We start from the raw sequence: 16292 nt of genomic DNA, 5'->3' as shown, positions 1-16292 counted from the left end.
AAAATACATTCTGGTAAAATTTTTGTGTTATAAAGGAAAAGGTTCTAGTAGCATACAGACTGAAAAATTCCGTTGCCCGTATAGTAATGAAAAGTAAGCTGCATCATCATACTTATTTATGGAGCATTAAGGCTAAAAGGTAATGGAGCAATGTCTGTATAATTTTGGGAAGAAAAAAATATGGGACTTACCTAAAAATTTTATGCCCATCCATAGTTAAGCCATTACTACAAGAATTGTTATTAACAAAAATGTTTCTTCTCCAAAAAAGCAGAGTTATTTTGAGTAACATAGGGGCCATTTTCTACACTTTTTCTTGTCTTTGGAGATTATATTGAATAACCTCTTCATATTACCTTCAATCTGTGAATGTTTTTACATTGAATTCATTAATATAAGTGTATGAAATGGTATCTCAATTATGATAAAATAAAGTCAAGAAAAAATTATTTATCAAGCTAAAATGTTAACTGACAGGTGATAAGATTGAACATTATCATCATTTTTATATTTTCTAATATTTTCCAAATGTTCTACTCTATGCATGAATTACTTATTTTTTCTTTAACTTGTTTAAAAATAATTAAAACTTTTTAATGAATACAAATATTTATAAGCCCAAACAGTGAAGTATTTACAATTTTATATTTGCTAAGTAGCTAAAGTGACTGAAGGGAAGCACATAAAATCTCAGTAGCGAGTTGTTTTATCTTTTTCCATATTTTTCAGCTTTTATGTAATGAGTTTCATGCAGCTTTTATGATGGAAAAAATCCTTTATTCAAAAATAAAAATTTAGTTTCATTAATTAATGACATTATAAGATGCAGATGTTTCTGCTTATACATGAATCCTGTTTTTCCTAAGACCTATATTAATGTAAATCATATCCTATGTTGATAGTTTTACTGACACCCTTGAGGTATATCTTTCCAGGAGTTTTCACTGATAGGCACATTGGCCAATGTGTTGTAACATAGAAGAGTTCCAACATTTATTCAGGCAACAAATTATCTATTGAATGCTTACCTTATGCTAGCTGCTGAGAGTACAGTGAGTAACTCAGGCATAGTTCCTATTCTTATGAAATTTAAAATTTAACATTTGAAATTGGTTGAAGAAACTGTCAAGGGCTTGGTAGGTGGCAACACACTGTAGAAGCATCCAGCTTTGGCTAGAAGAACAAGAAAAGTTTTCAAAGGAAGCATGGTATCAGATTAGCCAGAGGAGCAGTTGTCCCAGGGAGTTGAAATATGCAAAGATCTGGAGGTGTGACGTACATTTGGGGAACCAGAAATAGGTGAACACAGCAACAACCACGAGTTTGATGTTGGGGAGTGATGAGCAATAAAGGCTGGAATCAGTATCCAGGTCATGAAGGGCCTTGTAAATTGAGTTAGGGAATTCAGATTTTGTCCTCTGGGTAATGGGATGCCATTGTATGGTGCATTAGTTTCCTAGGGTTGTTATTGCAACAAATTACCATAAACTTGGTGACTTAAGACAACACAAATCTACTCTCACAGTTTTGGAGGCCAGCAGTTCAAAATCAAGGTGTTGGTAGGTTGGTTCCCTGGAGGCTCTGAGGGAGAATCTGTTCTGTGCCTGTCTCCTAGCTGCTGGTGACTGCTGGCCACTCTTCACACTCCTTAACTTGAGGTTTTGTAACTCTAATCTCTGCCCTGGGCTTCACGTGGCTTTCATCTCTCTGTGCCTTCTTTTTTTGCTGTCTCATAAGGACACTCATCATTGAATTTAGGTACCACCTTAATCTAGGATGAACTCATTTCAAAATCCTTACTCTAATTACATCTTCAAAGACCTTTATTCCAAATAGGGTCACCTTCTGAGACTCATGGTGAACATATGTCCTTGAGGCCACACAGCGCAACCTGCTACAGAAGGCTTTAGAAGGGCAATTGAACAAACTTACAAATGAAATGACTTATACATTTCAGAATGATTGTTCTGGCTATTGTGTGGAGAATGGACTTGAGGGGGCAAGGCTAGAAACAAGGAGGTCAGTGGGAATCTAGGTATAGAGTACCAGCAACTTTAGAGGTAAGAAAGTGGAGATGAGACTGAGTGCGGTGGCTCACGCCTGCAATCCCAGCACTTTGGGAGGCTGAGGCGGGCAGATCACTTCAGGAGTTCAAGACAAGCCTGGGCAACATACCAAAACCCCGTCTCTACTAAAAATACAAAAATCAGCTGGGTGTGGTGGCGCACACCTGAAATCCCAGCTACTCAAGAGGCTGAGGCATGAGAATCGCTTAAACTTGGGAGGCGGAGGTTGTAGTGAGCCAGGATTGCGCCATTGTACTCTAGCGTGTGTGACGGGGTAAGGCTCTGTCTCAGAAAACAAAAATGGTGATGAGTGTAGAAAATACTTTGAAGATGGTTGATAGTGGAAAGAAGAAGATAAAGGGGTGTGGTTGAAGAGCATGTGGTGGTGAGGAGGGAATTTTAAAGGATGGGAGACACCTGGTGCATTTCTCATGCAAATGAGAAAGACACAGCATCCACAAGAGAGAGTGGCTGACAACACAGAAGTGAAAGGCAAAAAGCTAGAGAGGGGAGGAGAATGGGATCCAGAGCTCAGACTGAGCACAAAGCAGCTGATCCATCCCATATTTGATCATTCCTAGATATTTTAGTAGTTCTGGAAAGTTGGTGATGAGAAAGATAGTTTACTCCTGTTTAAGGACTCGATCAAGTGCCACACTGATTACTTTCCTTGTGTTACCTCTGTTAACCTTTGATGTAGCTGTGTTTATTTACTCCTTTTATAGTTTAGCTCACTGAAGCACAAAGAGGTTAAATAATTTGTGGAAGGCCACACAGATAGTAAGTGGTAGTATCATTTCAACCAAGCACTGTGACTGCTGATCCCTTGCCTATAACTACTACTACAGGGTACTCCTCTGAAGGGAGGGTGCATAATCAACATGCACATACTTTATTTTTCATGGTGTGTGTTGATTTTGATAGCAGGCACTGTTATTATTTTGCAGGCTATAAAGTTATTATCTTGCCTGCTGTTTTTGTTTTGTTTTGTTCGTTCTTATATTGGCTTGCCACTAGGTTGAATCAGTAAGGCAGTATCATTTATTTCTTTATCTTTTCAAGGTGTTGGGATTGGTTTGATTCATCTTTTCTCTATCTGGATAGTAAGGTTAGGTGAGTATTATCCCTTCATATTATTAAGGCTTTGTGTTATTTGTATTATTAAATCATATATTAAACCTGCCCAATGATTAAAGCTGCTCTTAGGAGATTCATTTTCATAAGCATATTCACATATACCCAATTCCCTTGAATCATTCTTAATGACATTTGTTCTGTAATCTAACCCTTTATACAAGTTAATTTCTGGATGTCTTTACTGAATGTTACTTTGGCTCAAATGTTACTTCCTTAGAGGATTCTTCCCTAAATCCCAAACTAGCTCCTCTGGTCTCCCTGTTATATATGCTCACAGCTGAATGCAATGGCTGGGACTCTTTGAGGCATACTGACCTTAGCCGGGTCAGTTAAAGGGCCGAGGTTTTCGATACTGAGGAGGAGGAGGAGGAGGGGAAGGAGGAAATGGAATTTCATCTTCCAAAATTCTAAAATATTAGCAGTCAAAATTATAATTTGAATTTCTTATATGGATGGCATGAATTATTAATTTTCTTATTGGTGTTGATAACCATGATCAAATTGCACAGTTGGATTTGCAAAATGTATCCAGGAAATGACTTTCCCTCCAATTGCCAATATTGATGGAAATATCTATCTGAAAATTTGTCTCAAGTGATGATTGTGTAAGCTTTAGGCAGCTGCATTTTTGGAGACTTGCTTTTATAACACTGGTCAACCATGTCCAGCTAAACCCATTTGATTGAACTCTCTCTTTATTGTGTGTTTGAAGTTGAATATTGGGCTGAGGACAGGAGCAAGGAGAGCTGTACTCCAGGTAGAAGAAACTACACATTCAAAGGTATAGATGTCTCTCATTTAAGGAGCCAGCATCGCAGGATGTACTGGCCAACAGTCCTTTTCCTTTCCCCTGTACACAGTCTTGGGGGATGTCAGCCAGTGTCAGGATTTGTAGAGTATTTGTCATTTCTCATTAATAAAAGTAAAGATTTTGAATAGCACTGATCATAATTTGTTAGAACCAAAACTTAGGTCACTCTCATTGTGATAATATTTTTTTCTGTGTTCTCTTGCCAGTCACTCCTGAAGCCATTGGCTTCTTGTCTGCTGTTGGGGTCTTTATTGTTCTTCTGGCCGTCCTCTTCCTCTTCATCAACAAGAAGCTGTGTTTCGAAACGATAGGAAGCATTCCTTTCCTGGAGCATCGAGGGAAAAGAAAGCAATCTAAAGACAAGACTGGGATTCGCAAGGGGCTGGGTAAGCATTACGCTTCAGATTCTCTTGGGCTTGGCAACTTGCTGTGGTGTAGGTCAGGGTGGACATGATGAATTGACTTTACTAAAGAATACATTATCGTTATGAAAGTAATGTTCTCCTTAGAGTTCGAGGAGCAGATGGGAAGAGGCTCTGACCACCACTTCCCATTTTCTTAGCTCTTTAGAAGTCTCTGTTGAGTTTTCCTCTGATGAATGCTTGAAGAAAAAATATGTGTTCTGTTTGACAAGAACCTTAATGCATTTTAGTCTCATGATGTTAGAATGATGTTGACATTTCACCTGTTAGCTGTTTTTGAGATTTTTCAGTGCTCAGGACGGTGTCCCACCTTGTATGGCAATGGTCACTTTTCCAAAGGGAGGTTTTTACTCTTTAAGCTCACTGAGTATACTGTGTCATTTACTCACTGCCTTCAGTTTGATGAGGGAAAAATAACACACTTAAAGAAGTAATTGGCTTCCTGCTCTTAAAGGACATATTCTATTTTCAATTGCTGAAGCATAGAACTTTGTGATACAGGATGTTCTCACAGAGGGATAGTTATCACACAGATGTGGGGCATTTAAAGAGAGTACTCTTATCTTACAGATAATAACTTTGCTGTTTTTTTATCAGTCTGATTATTACTCTCGTCTTCCATACCCCACAAAGTATGGGGCATGACATACCTGGTCAAGGAGCAACCTTACATTTTTTTCGAGTGAAGGGAAGGTCTTGAGGAGAGTACCCTCTAGGTATCCTATGTTCTTGGTGTGTTCTAAGTATGCCTGGATCAAGGGGAATATTTGGCTTACTGATATGGCAGCTTTTGTAGCCATGGATAGTTCAGCTTTTTTGCCTTGTTATAAGAAAGGCATAATGTAGGAATAAAGGCATTTATCTATTGCTTATAACAAATTATCCCAAAACTTAGTAAGTTAAAACAATAAAAATTCATTATCTAACAGTTCTTGAAGTTCAGAAATTGAGGAGTGGCTTAGCTGGGTTATTCTAGATCAGGGTCTATTGTAAGGCTACAATTAGAATGTCATCTGAAGGTTTCAGTTAGAATGTCATCTGAAGGCTGGACTGTGGCTGTCAGAGTCCCCTCCAGGATGGCAAAAGGCCTCAGATCAGATCCATGTGGAACCCTCCACAAGGCTACTTGAGTGCTTTATGATGTGGCAGCTGGCTTTCCCTGGAGGGAGAGATCCATACGAAAGCAAGGAGGAGCCACCGCTCTTTTTATGCCCTAGCATGGGAAGTCTTACAATGTCACTTTTATCACATTGTGTTTGTTCACTGAGCACAGCTTGAGCTCAAAATTTGGGAAATTCAGTTCTACTTTTTGAGGGGAAGAGTAGCAAAGAGTGTGAGGACATATTTTTAAATCTCTATGTGAGATAATAATAATGAGAGAGGTGTAAATTGCAGATTTGGCAATTGCTTTGGCATTCCTGCTGTTGCAGTGGCCTTATTTTTTGAACTTCCCATGGGACATATGACTTACTCTGAAAATAGAATGGAATATTTTAAATAGAGCTTGCCATGCAAAAGCTGGGACTTATGAATGATTTAGACACTACTGTCCCAGCTGGGACATAGGTGAGTGAGATGAACAGATGTCTGTTTGGCCATGGGGTGGTATGAAGGTAGGATTCATCATGATTCTGTTTCTCTCCCTTCAGCAGCTGGCTGTCACTCATTATGTGACCTTGGCAAATTATGGAACCATTATGAACTTGAGTTTCCTTGTTTGCATATTGGGATTATCAGTACATCTCTCATAGGGTCAGCCTAGATTAAATTAATTAATTCTGTAGAGATACCAGCATAGTGCCTATAGCAATGCAACAGCAATAGCAAGTCACAGTGATGGCTGCTAGGAATGCCATTACACATTCATGAATTGTATTCATTACTTAAATTGGGAGGTTAAAGTTGGTGATGTTTTCTCCTTTGCAAACTATAATGGGTATGAGGAACTGAAGTTAGAACTATTTAAAATATTTCCTTTTTGTCTTGTTTGACATTTTATCTGAATATTTTAGAGACAATTATGAATTATACTTGCAAATAAGTTGAGGTTTTAAGAATGTTGAAACAATAACAATAAAGTATGAACAAAAGCTGTTCGCTCAGGAAACACTGAAAAATACATGTCTCAAATTCAGAGTGGGGTCATGTAAAGGGAGCTTTAAAAATAGTTTCTTCAGGAGCATCCCCAAATTATAATGTCTAAAAAGCAAACACCTTCACTTTGACATTTCTCCTTTTACAAGTTTAATTATTGTTATCAAAAGTCTTTGAAAAACATGCTTCTACCCCAGATTGTGTCTAACCTTTGATATTTGCCTTAATTATCCTCAGAGTACTGATTTCTCAGTGAAGTTGGGATGTTCTTAACATATTTTGACAAACATAAAGAAGGGAGGCAGGCAGGCTGGTGTGGTGGGAAGAAGCCCAGTACAGACAGACAGAGCTTAGTTTTGCCACTAATTGGCCACGATATTTTGGGAAACTCACTTCACCTCTCTGAGCCTTAAGTCCTCATTTGCAGATTGATGAGTCTGGACTAGGCTTCTCCCATTCTCATTCTGTGATTCCGTTAGGTTCTTCGGGTTACCATAGCAATTTCTTCTCTAGCTTTCAGTCTATGAATGGAAGAGAACTAATAAAAATGAGACCATCCTACTCTTAGATTAAACCATATGAGATTGCCATTTTTGTTGATCAAAAAATGATAGAATATCAGAAACTGAATTAATCATTTTAATCTAATATATGTGATGTTCTGAAGAATAAAATAATTCTTTTTGATTATGTGGTAACACCAGAGAGGCAACAGTGGATGTTTATTTTCCAAACCTACTATGCAAAATGATTTGCTTGACAAAAATACCTTGCTTTCCTTTAGGCTATATATATTTTAAAGTTTAAAGAATTTACAGACGTCATTCTGCCTGGATTTAGGCAAGGGGACAAAGAAACTGGAATGGTGTTTTCCTAATAGCATAGGTAATAGTAATAATAATAATACAGATAATGATCATTGGTAACTATCATTTATTTAGCAATTACTATTATCAAGTATTTTACATGCATTGTTATTTTAAGTATTTTAATGCATTATTTGATTTCTTCATGTAACGTTCTTGTGTTGTTCATTGACAATGATTGCTTTGGGGGAAGGATGAATATCAGTTGGAACAAAAAAGCCAATATTCAGATTTGAGATAAAAAATTGATTAAAAATAAAAATTTCACAGTGAGATAATAGTTTTTAAAAGAAGCCCAGCTTTGAGAGAAGAGGAGGGGAGAGAGAGAATATTTTTGTTGTTGTGTTTTGTTTGCTGCCCCCCCCAAAAAAACTTTATATTCCAAAAGCAAAATTTAGGAGTTGGTACAAAGAGCTTCATTTTAAGAGGCACAATGTAGAAAGCATAGACAACGTAACATGAGGGCATTTCCTCCCAGGCAGGCAAGGGAAGAAGGATGCCCTTCCTCTTCTGGAAAGGGCAGACCATGACTTGAAAAGGTGAAAGGAAAGAGGTTTGGAGACCATGAAATGTTTCCTGGACCAGACCCTGAGAAGGAGGACAGATGTGGGACCCAGTCAGGCCAGTTGTGATAAGAAGGTTGGAATTCAGCACGCCCCAGGAAGAGTTGGAAAGGAGAGTGCCGTGTGCTTCTTTTTGGAATTGTGGCAGGAGACTGCCTCACTGGTGTCCCATATGGGCCTGGGGGTCTGTGGTGGGGTGAATATACTGGTGGTGCTGGAGGGAGAGAGAACTTGACAAGACGCCGCTGCTACAGTTCCTCTGGTGAGCAGGAGAACACTTGTTTTAGAAATTTCTGCCTGACCCTGGCGGTGGGAGCAGGGGCAAAGAAGATAGCAGATGAATGAGTCAATGTGCCTGCCGGCAGTTATTGCAGCTTGCCATGAGGTGGGCCTGTATTGGAGGCTGGAGGATGAACAGTCCAAGGCCTTTTGTAGTCAGAGCTGGCTTCATGGGCATGGAACTGCACAACTGCCCAAAGCCTACACTTAGAAGGGCCCCTGTGCTTGGCTTAGTGATGATGTGCTGTTGCAGTCTTGAAATTCTTAGTGATTTTCAAGGGCCCTGCATTTTCATTTTGTACTGAGTCTTGCAAATGATATAGCTTGTGCTGCCTAGGGTCATCACCAAGAGGTACTCCTGCTATGGAATGCTGTAAGGCAGAGGTTGATTCTCCTGGAGTCAGCAGGAGCCAGCAGGAATAGCACATCATGTTAAATAAACTCACACCAATGCCCAGACACTCCCTGCTGTAAGAGAACATGAAGGTGGGAGTGGAAATCCCAAAGACTGATACTTTATCCAAAATGAAATGGACTGAGTTACTGTGAGTGGCAAGTTTAAGTTTAGTTTCTCAACACTGAGCATGGGAAGGTGGAGGATTCTCCAGAGAAAGATAAGAGCACTGAGTAAGTAAGGAAACAGGTTTTGTACATTGTGGCAAAGCTGGTGCTTAGCTGGAGCTCAGAAGGATGGTTGCTAAAATGTGACAATTTATCCCTACCAGCTGGTAGAAAGACCTAACTAGCTGGTTCCTGCACAAGATTACCCTCTCCTCTCTACCTGCAACTAAACAGCTACCTTCTGATTCAGCAGGGGCTTCTGACCTGCCCTAGCAGCTGTGGCCAGATTCTTTTTGCTTGGGCCATAATGACTGCTGTTATCAAATACTTTTCATTTTATTTCTGCATTTAGGTGAGAGTATGTTTAAGTAGAGGTGCTCCTCCACCAAATATTTTTCATTTTATTTTTGCATTTAGGTGAGAGTATGTTCAAGTACAGGTGCTCCTCCACTTACAATGGGGTTAATTACAGATAAACCCATCATAAATCGAGAATTTTAGATAAAGACAAAAAAAATAAGTTGAACCATTGTAAGTTGGGGACCATCTGTGCACCTTTCCCACTCACAATTCAACAAACAGGTGCTAGTATCATCTCCATTTTATAGATGAGAAAACCGAGGTGAGAGAGATGAATTCTTTTTTTTTCAAGCTATTAAGTGGCAAGGCTGGGACTCAGACTAAACATTGCCTGACCCCAGTGGCCAACATCTTAATTGCCACATGTATCAGTCCATTTTCATACTGCTATAAGGAACTGCCTGAGATTCGGTAATTTGTAAAGAAAAAAGGTTTAATTGACTCACAAATCAGCATGACTGGAGAGGCCTCAGTAAACTTAATCATGGTGGAAGGTGAAGGGGAGGCAGGAGCCTTCTTCACAAGGCAGCTGGAAGGAGAAGTGTTAAGTGAAGGGGGAAGACTGCCTTATAAAACCATTAGGTCTTGTGAGTGCTCACTCACTATCATGAGAACAGCATGAGAGAAACCATCCCCATGATTCAATTACCTCCACCTAGTTTCTCTCTTGACATGTGGAGATTATGAGGATTCTATCTGGTTCTTAGGGTTACAATAACAATTTCTCCTCTAGCTCTGAGGATTACAATTGAAGATGAGGTTTGGGTGGGGACACAAAGCCTAACCATATCATTCTGCCTCTGGTTCCCCCCAAATCTCATGTCTCTCTCACATTTCAAACCAATAATGCCTTCCCAACAGTCCCCCAAAGTCTTACTTATTTCAGCATTAACTTAAAAGTCCAAGTCCAAAGTCTCATCTGAGACAAGGCAAATCCCTTCCACCTATGAGCCTGTAAAATCGAAAGCAAGTTAGTTACCTCCTAGATACAGTGCAGATACAGGCATTAGGTAAATACACCCATTCCAAGTGGGAGAAATTGGCCAAAACAGAAGGGCTACAGGCCCCATGCAGGTCCAAAATTCAGTGGGGCAGTCAAATCTTAAAGCTCTGAAATGATTTCCTTTGAATCCATAGCTCACATCCAGGTCAGGCTGATGCAAGAGATGGGTTCCCATGGTCTTTGGCAGCTCTGTCCCTGTGGCTCTGCAGGGTACAATCCTCCTCCTGGTTACTTTCATGGGCTGGCATTGAGTGGCTGTGGATTTTCTAGGCACACAGTGCAAGCTGTTGGTGGATCTCCCATTCTTGGGTCTGGAGGACAGGGGCCCTCTTCTTACAGATTATTAAGTAGTGCCCCAGTGGAGACCCTGTGTGGGGGCTTCCACCCCACATTTCCCTCTCTCATTTCTGGAGTAGAGGTTCTCCATGAGGGCTCAGCTCCTGTGGCAAACTTCTGCCTGGATATCCACACATTTTCATACATCCTCTGAAATCTAGGCAGAGATTCCCAAACTTCAATTGTTGACTTCTGTGCACCCACAGGCCCAACACATGAAAGCTACCAAGACTTGGGGCTTGTACCCTCTGAAGCAATACCCTGAGCTGTATGTTGGCTCCTTTTAACCATGACTGGGATGCAGGGCACCAACTCCCAAGACTGTACAAAACAGCAAGGCCCTGGGCCTGTCCCACAAAAGCATTTTGTCCTCTTAGGCCTCCAAGCCTGTGATAGGAAGAGCTGCCATGAGGACCTCTGACATGTCCTGGAGACATTTTCCCCATTGTCTTGGTGATTTACATTTGGCTTGTTATTACTTCTACAAATTTCTGCAGCCAGCTTGAATTTCTACCCAGAAAATTTTTAAAAATTTTCTTTCTATTGCATAGTCAGGATGCAAATTTTCCAAACTTATGCTCTGCTTCCCTTTTAAACATAAGTTTTAAATTCAGATAATTTCTCTCAAGTTCAAAGTCCCATAGATCTCTAGGGCCCTAGGGCAGGGGCAAAATGCTGCTAGTCTCTTTGCTAACGCATAGCAAGAGTGGCCTTTGCTCCAGTCTCCAGGAAGTTCCTCATCTCCATCTGAGATCACCTCAGCCTGGACTTCGTTGTCCACATCATTATTAGCATTTTGGTCAAAGCCATTCAACAAGTCTCTAGGAAGCTCTAAATTTTCTCACATCTTACTGTCTTCTTCTAAACTCTCCAAACTGTTCCAACCTCTGCCTGTTACCCAGTTCTGAAGTTGCTTCCATATTTTCAAGTATCTTTATAGCAGTACCCCACTCTTGGCAGTACCAATTTACTGTATTAGTCAATTTTCATACTGCTGTAAAGGACTGGCTGAAACTGGGTAATTTATAAATGAAAGAGGTTTAACTGACTCAGTTCACCATAGCTGGAGAGATCTCAGGAAACTTAATCATAGCGGAAGGAGAAGGGGAGGCAGGCACCTTCTTTACAAGGCAACAGGAAGAAGTGCCAAGCAAAGGGGGGATAGCTCCTTAGGAAACCATCAGAACTCATGATACTCACTCACTATTATGAGAACAGCATTGGGGAAACCACCCCCATGTTTCAGTTACCTCCACCCAATTTCTGCCTTGACACGTGGGGATTACAGGGATTATGACGATTACAATTCAAGATGAGATTTGGCTGGGGACACAAAGCCTTACCATTATCACCCCATTTTTCTGCCCACCTAATCTTCCCAACTTAATCCACTACTTCATACCTTTGAAGTAAACTTCTGGGATGAGAAAAATCAGGGAATGGAGGATTTGGGTTTCCTATGGCTGCCATAACAAATAGCTACAAACTTATTGTCTTAAAACAACATAAATTATTTTTGCACAATTCTGGAGACCCATATTCTGAAATCAAGGTGTCAGCAGGGCCACAATCCCTGGAGACTCTAGGGAGAATCTGTTTCATGCCTTGCTCTTAGCTCCTTGTGGCTGCCAGCCATCCTTGGCATTCTTTGGCTTGTGGCTGCATCATTCCAATCTCTGCCTCTGTCTTCACATCACCTTCTTCTCTGTGTCATTAGTCACTGGAGTTAATCAAGGAATCTAGTCTCATCCCAAGATTCTTCATTTAATAACATGTGCAATGAAAGACTCTTTTTTTTTTTTTTCAGATAATATAACATGCATAGATTCCAGGGATTAGGACACGGACATATCTTTGGGGAGGTACCATTTGGCCCACTATAACAGGAGAAGAAGGTGGAAGCCCCACTTGGCAGTGGTTTCCAATCTTTTCAAATAAGTTGATGAAAATTGGAGGCAAGATTCTCTTTTCTCAATTTTCCTCTAGCACTGGTATTCCACACTCCCAACTGGGGTTGTAATGATTCTTACAAAGAAAGACATAACAAAAGCTTGTCAGACACTTATGATATAGATTGTAATTAGCAGTCAGGGTATTTTCTAACTGTAACCTCAGTTGAACTACACAGGATCTCAATTCTGGGAAGCTTTTAAAAACTACCAGTGTGAGGCTCACTGCAAATTAATTACATCACAACAGAGAGTGGCAGGGCAAACTTATAGCTTTAAAAAGAATGCCAGGTGATTTAAAGGTGTGACCAGGTGGAGAACCATTGATGAAAAGGGATAGGCTTATTGTTAAGTTCCCCTTTTAAGTCAGGAATGGAAGTGCTTGAGCAGAGTGTTAACACTGGACCAGTGCCCCTTTGCTGCTGCTCACACAAAGTATCTATCTGGCGGTTTCTCCACCTGGTTCCCTCTCTCACTGCTTCAGTTTGCTCAGTCTTGTGAGCAAACAAGGTTTTTCCTTCATGATGCTTTCCTCCCTACTGCCCCATATATATTGTGACACTACCAGCAGTTGACTTCTGCACAGAGAATAAAACATAGTTATTTAGGAAATTTGTCTACTCTATAAGATTATTCAAGTTTGTCAAATTATAACCAACTTTAATTTAAATTCAAGATTTCGAGACTTTTAGAAGTTTTTGGTGAATTTGGCCAAAACAGAAGAGTCTGACTGTCCCATCTCTGTATCTTTCAGTATCCTCTTAATGATTTGGATAACGTTCTGTTTTCCTTTTATGCCCATATAAGGAAGAATATGACAAATTTTGTAAAATGGTGTGAATCAGGATCTGAAACAGATGTAAAAATAAAAATAGATAGTATAGTAGCTTGATATAGGGATGTAGCAGTGGTCTTATTATTATCATTATTTTTGGCTCCTTGAGATGGAGAGGAACATTTAGCCATGTGCTCATCTTATAGTTGTAAATAACCATCGTCAGCTTCCTCATACTTCATATTTAGTATGATTGATGAATTAGGCAGAGAAAGGCATTTTTCAGGATAATGTAAAATCAGCACAATCCATAGTCTTCTTTCCTGGGTCATTTTGTTGCCTTCTTTAGCAATTAATTTTCTTTTACCTGTACCCAGAGTCTAGGTTCCTTCACCTGCAGGTCTGTGCAGTGGCTTCCTTTTAGGCATGTCCTACTCAGATGAATCTTAAATGAATCAAATATCTTGGAATAAAAAAGAGTACATATTCCCCTCCTTTTCTTTTTAATTAGATGATTAAAAATAAATTCTGGCCAGGCTCAGTGACTCATGCCTATAATGCCAGCACTTTGGGAGGCCAAGGCGGGTGGATCACAAGGTCAAGAGATTGAGAGCATCCTGGCCAACATGGTGAAACCCCGTCTCTACTAAAAATACAAAAATTAGCTGGACGTGGTGACATGCGTCTGTAGTCCCTGCTACGCGGGAGGCTAAGACAGGAGAATTGCTTGAACCTGGAGGCAGAGATTGCAGTGAGTCGAGATTGCGCCACTGCACTCCAGCCTGGTGACAGAGTGAGACTCTGTCTCAAAAAGAAAAAAAAATTCCACTGGGATACTTTTTGACAGTCTATAGAATTGCACAATAAGTTTTAGAATTGAGTTTTCAATCCCTAATTGTTTTAGAATTAAGGATTGAATGCTCTTTAGAAAACTGATATCTTCTACATTCCCCAAGCCCTCCACTTTTATAGTTTTTGTCCTGAAATAATAGGATACTTAAAATGTCCCCTTTATACTTATTGTGTCACCCTTCTCCACTGGGACATGCATAAAACAAAACCCAACTGGAAGGGTGGTCTCTAGTGTGGGAAGGACACTTGTGAGTAATCTAAGTTACAAGGTGTTTTTTCTTCTGATTTTATTATCTTAATTTGCATAGAATATACATTTCTCTACTATGGGTTACATTATATTGCACTATGAACTTGCTGTTTTTGTAGGTGAGAAGTTTCATATGGTTCAACCTAATATATGATATTAAACATTTGAAAATTGAGGAACTGTAAAAGTTTATTTGAACATCAAGACAAGCCTTGATATATCTCATTGCAGTCTGTAGTTACTGGTGTTGGTTACTTGATTAAGGCACAAATAATTGAGAATTGATATTAATCTTATATTTTGCTTTAAAAAATATATAGGCTTATGATAATTCAGATGGGCCCATCACCTGTTTGGTGGGTGCAAATTCCAAAAAACTCAGGTGAGAGATTACTGGTTTGAGAATATTTATTCATCCATTCAACATTATTCATTGTGAATCTGTGTCATGCCACACATTGTGCTAAGTGCTGGAAACAAAATGGTGAAAAAGAGAGATGTAGTTCCTACTCTTTTGGAAATTACATGCTTTTGATGAAGACAGGGAAACACAAAACCAAAAGTAAAGAGGCAAATAAAATAATTATGGATTGTTATAAACATGGTAGGGGCTTAACAAAAGACTAATTGACAGGACAGGGAGATGTACTTTAGATAGGACTGCTCTTTGCTGGGCAGACAAACTGAAAATTCTGTAATGGCTATAGGGAGCTCTATTAGGGAGAGTTTTTCCAGAGAAACAGTACCAACATTGTGTGTGTGTGTGTGTGTGTGTTTGTGGTTGTGTTTAGAGAGAGAGAGAAAGAGATTTTAAGAAATTGCTTACATGATCATGGAAGCTGGCAAGTGTAAAATCTGCAAGTTGAGCTGATAGACTGGAGATCTAAGCAACAGCTAATTTTGCACTTCCATTCTGAAGACTGTCTGCTGCACAATTCCTTCTTGCTTGTGGGAGGTCAGTTTTTGTACCATTAAGGACTTCAGTGAATTGGATGAGGCCCACCCACATTATGGGGGTCTATCTGCTTTGCATACAGGTCACTGAATTAATTATTAATCTCATCTACAATAATATTCTCAGAGAAACATCCAGACTAACAATTGACCAAATATATGGGCGCCATGGCTTAGCCATACGGATGCATAAAATTAACCATCATAGGATCTTACCTTCCATCCGTCTGTATTTGTGTTTTGTTTCCTTCAGTATATTATGGTGGGGAGGTTGGGAAAAGAAAATCTTCACTGAAAAACTTACTATGGAAATGTTCAAACATATAAGAAAGTGGAGAGAAAAGTCATGTAATGAGCCCCATATGTCCATCACACAGCTTCAACAATTATTCACAAAGACAATTCATTTCCAAATGATACCCTCTTGTCTCCATTTTCTTGTTTCCCTGGCTCAGAGAACATCCCTTTAAAATCTCCATCTTGTATTATTTGTTTTCTTGCAACTTAGACACGGGTTATTGTCCCCTGCTTGAGAATTTGACCCAGCAAATGAACATGTTACACAGCCAGCTGATTGCTGGAGATGGAGGCATTAGATTCGAGGTTGGGAGGGAACTAGAAGTCATTTGACAGATCTGCACACATTTACAGTTGGAATATGAGCAGCCCTGCTTTCTGAGTTATTTACATAAGGGTGCATGGTGAGTTTCCTTAGAAACAGATTCTTCTTGGGGCATTTGAGCTTCCTCTGTGATGCTAGGATGGTAATAAAAACAAATCTGAAGCTCTCTTTAAGTATGAATTGCTGTGGAAATGTTTAACACCTAAGTTTGAGAGCTCCCTAAACACACATCACTATTTCAAAAGCTGCAGAAGATTTCCCTCATGCTTTTTCACTTTACCAATGACTGTGTAACATATGGGTGTATATATATATATTTAACATATATAGTTCTGAGTCTTATTTTTAGTAGAAGCTCTGGAGCCAGTCTATGTTTGAAATAGTCACAGCAT

At 39.6% G+C, this 16292-nt stretch overlaps 1 protein-coding gene across 1 annotated transcript in view; it reads left to right on the top strand.

Annotated features, from left to right (window-relative positions):
* Positions 1 to 16292, top strand: part of SYT16 (synaptotagmin 16) — a 264517-nt gene that overhangs the window by 101485 nt on the left and 146740 nt on the right. Inside the window, 1 exon segment of the mRNA XM_033187801.1 lies at positions 4221 to 4400. Within this exon segment, the coding sequence (XP_033043692.1) occupies positions 4221 to 4400 (180 nt within the window).

Source organism: Trachypithecus francoisi, unplaced genomic scaffold (genome assembly GCF_009764315.1).
Source record: "Trachypithecus francoisi isolate TF-2019V2 unplaced genomic scaffold, Tfra_2.0 Lachesis_group3, whole genome shotgun sequence".
NCBI classification, from domain to species: Eukaryota; Metazoa; Chordata; class Mammalia; order Primates; family Cercopithecidae; genus Trachypithecus; species Trachypithecus francoisi.
The sequence above is the reverse complement of the archived record's forward strand: the minus strand, read 5'-3'. Positions and strand labels throughout refer to the sequence as shown.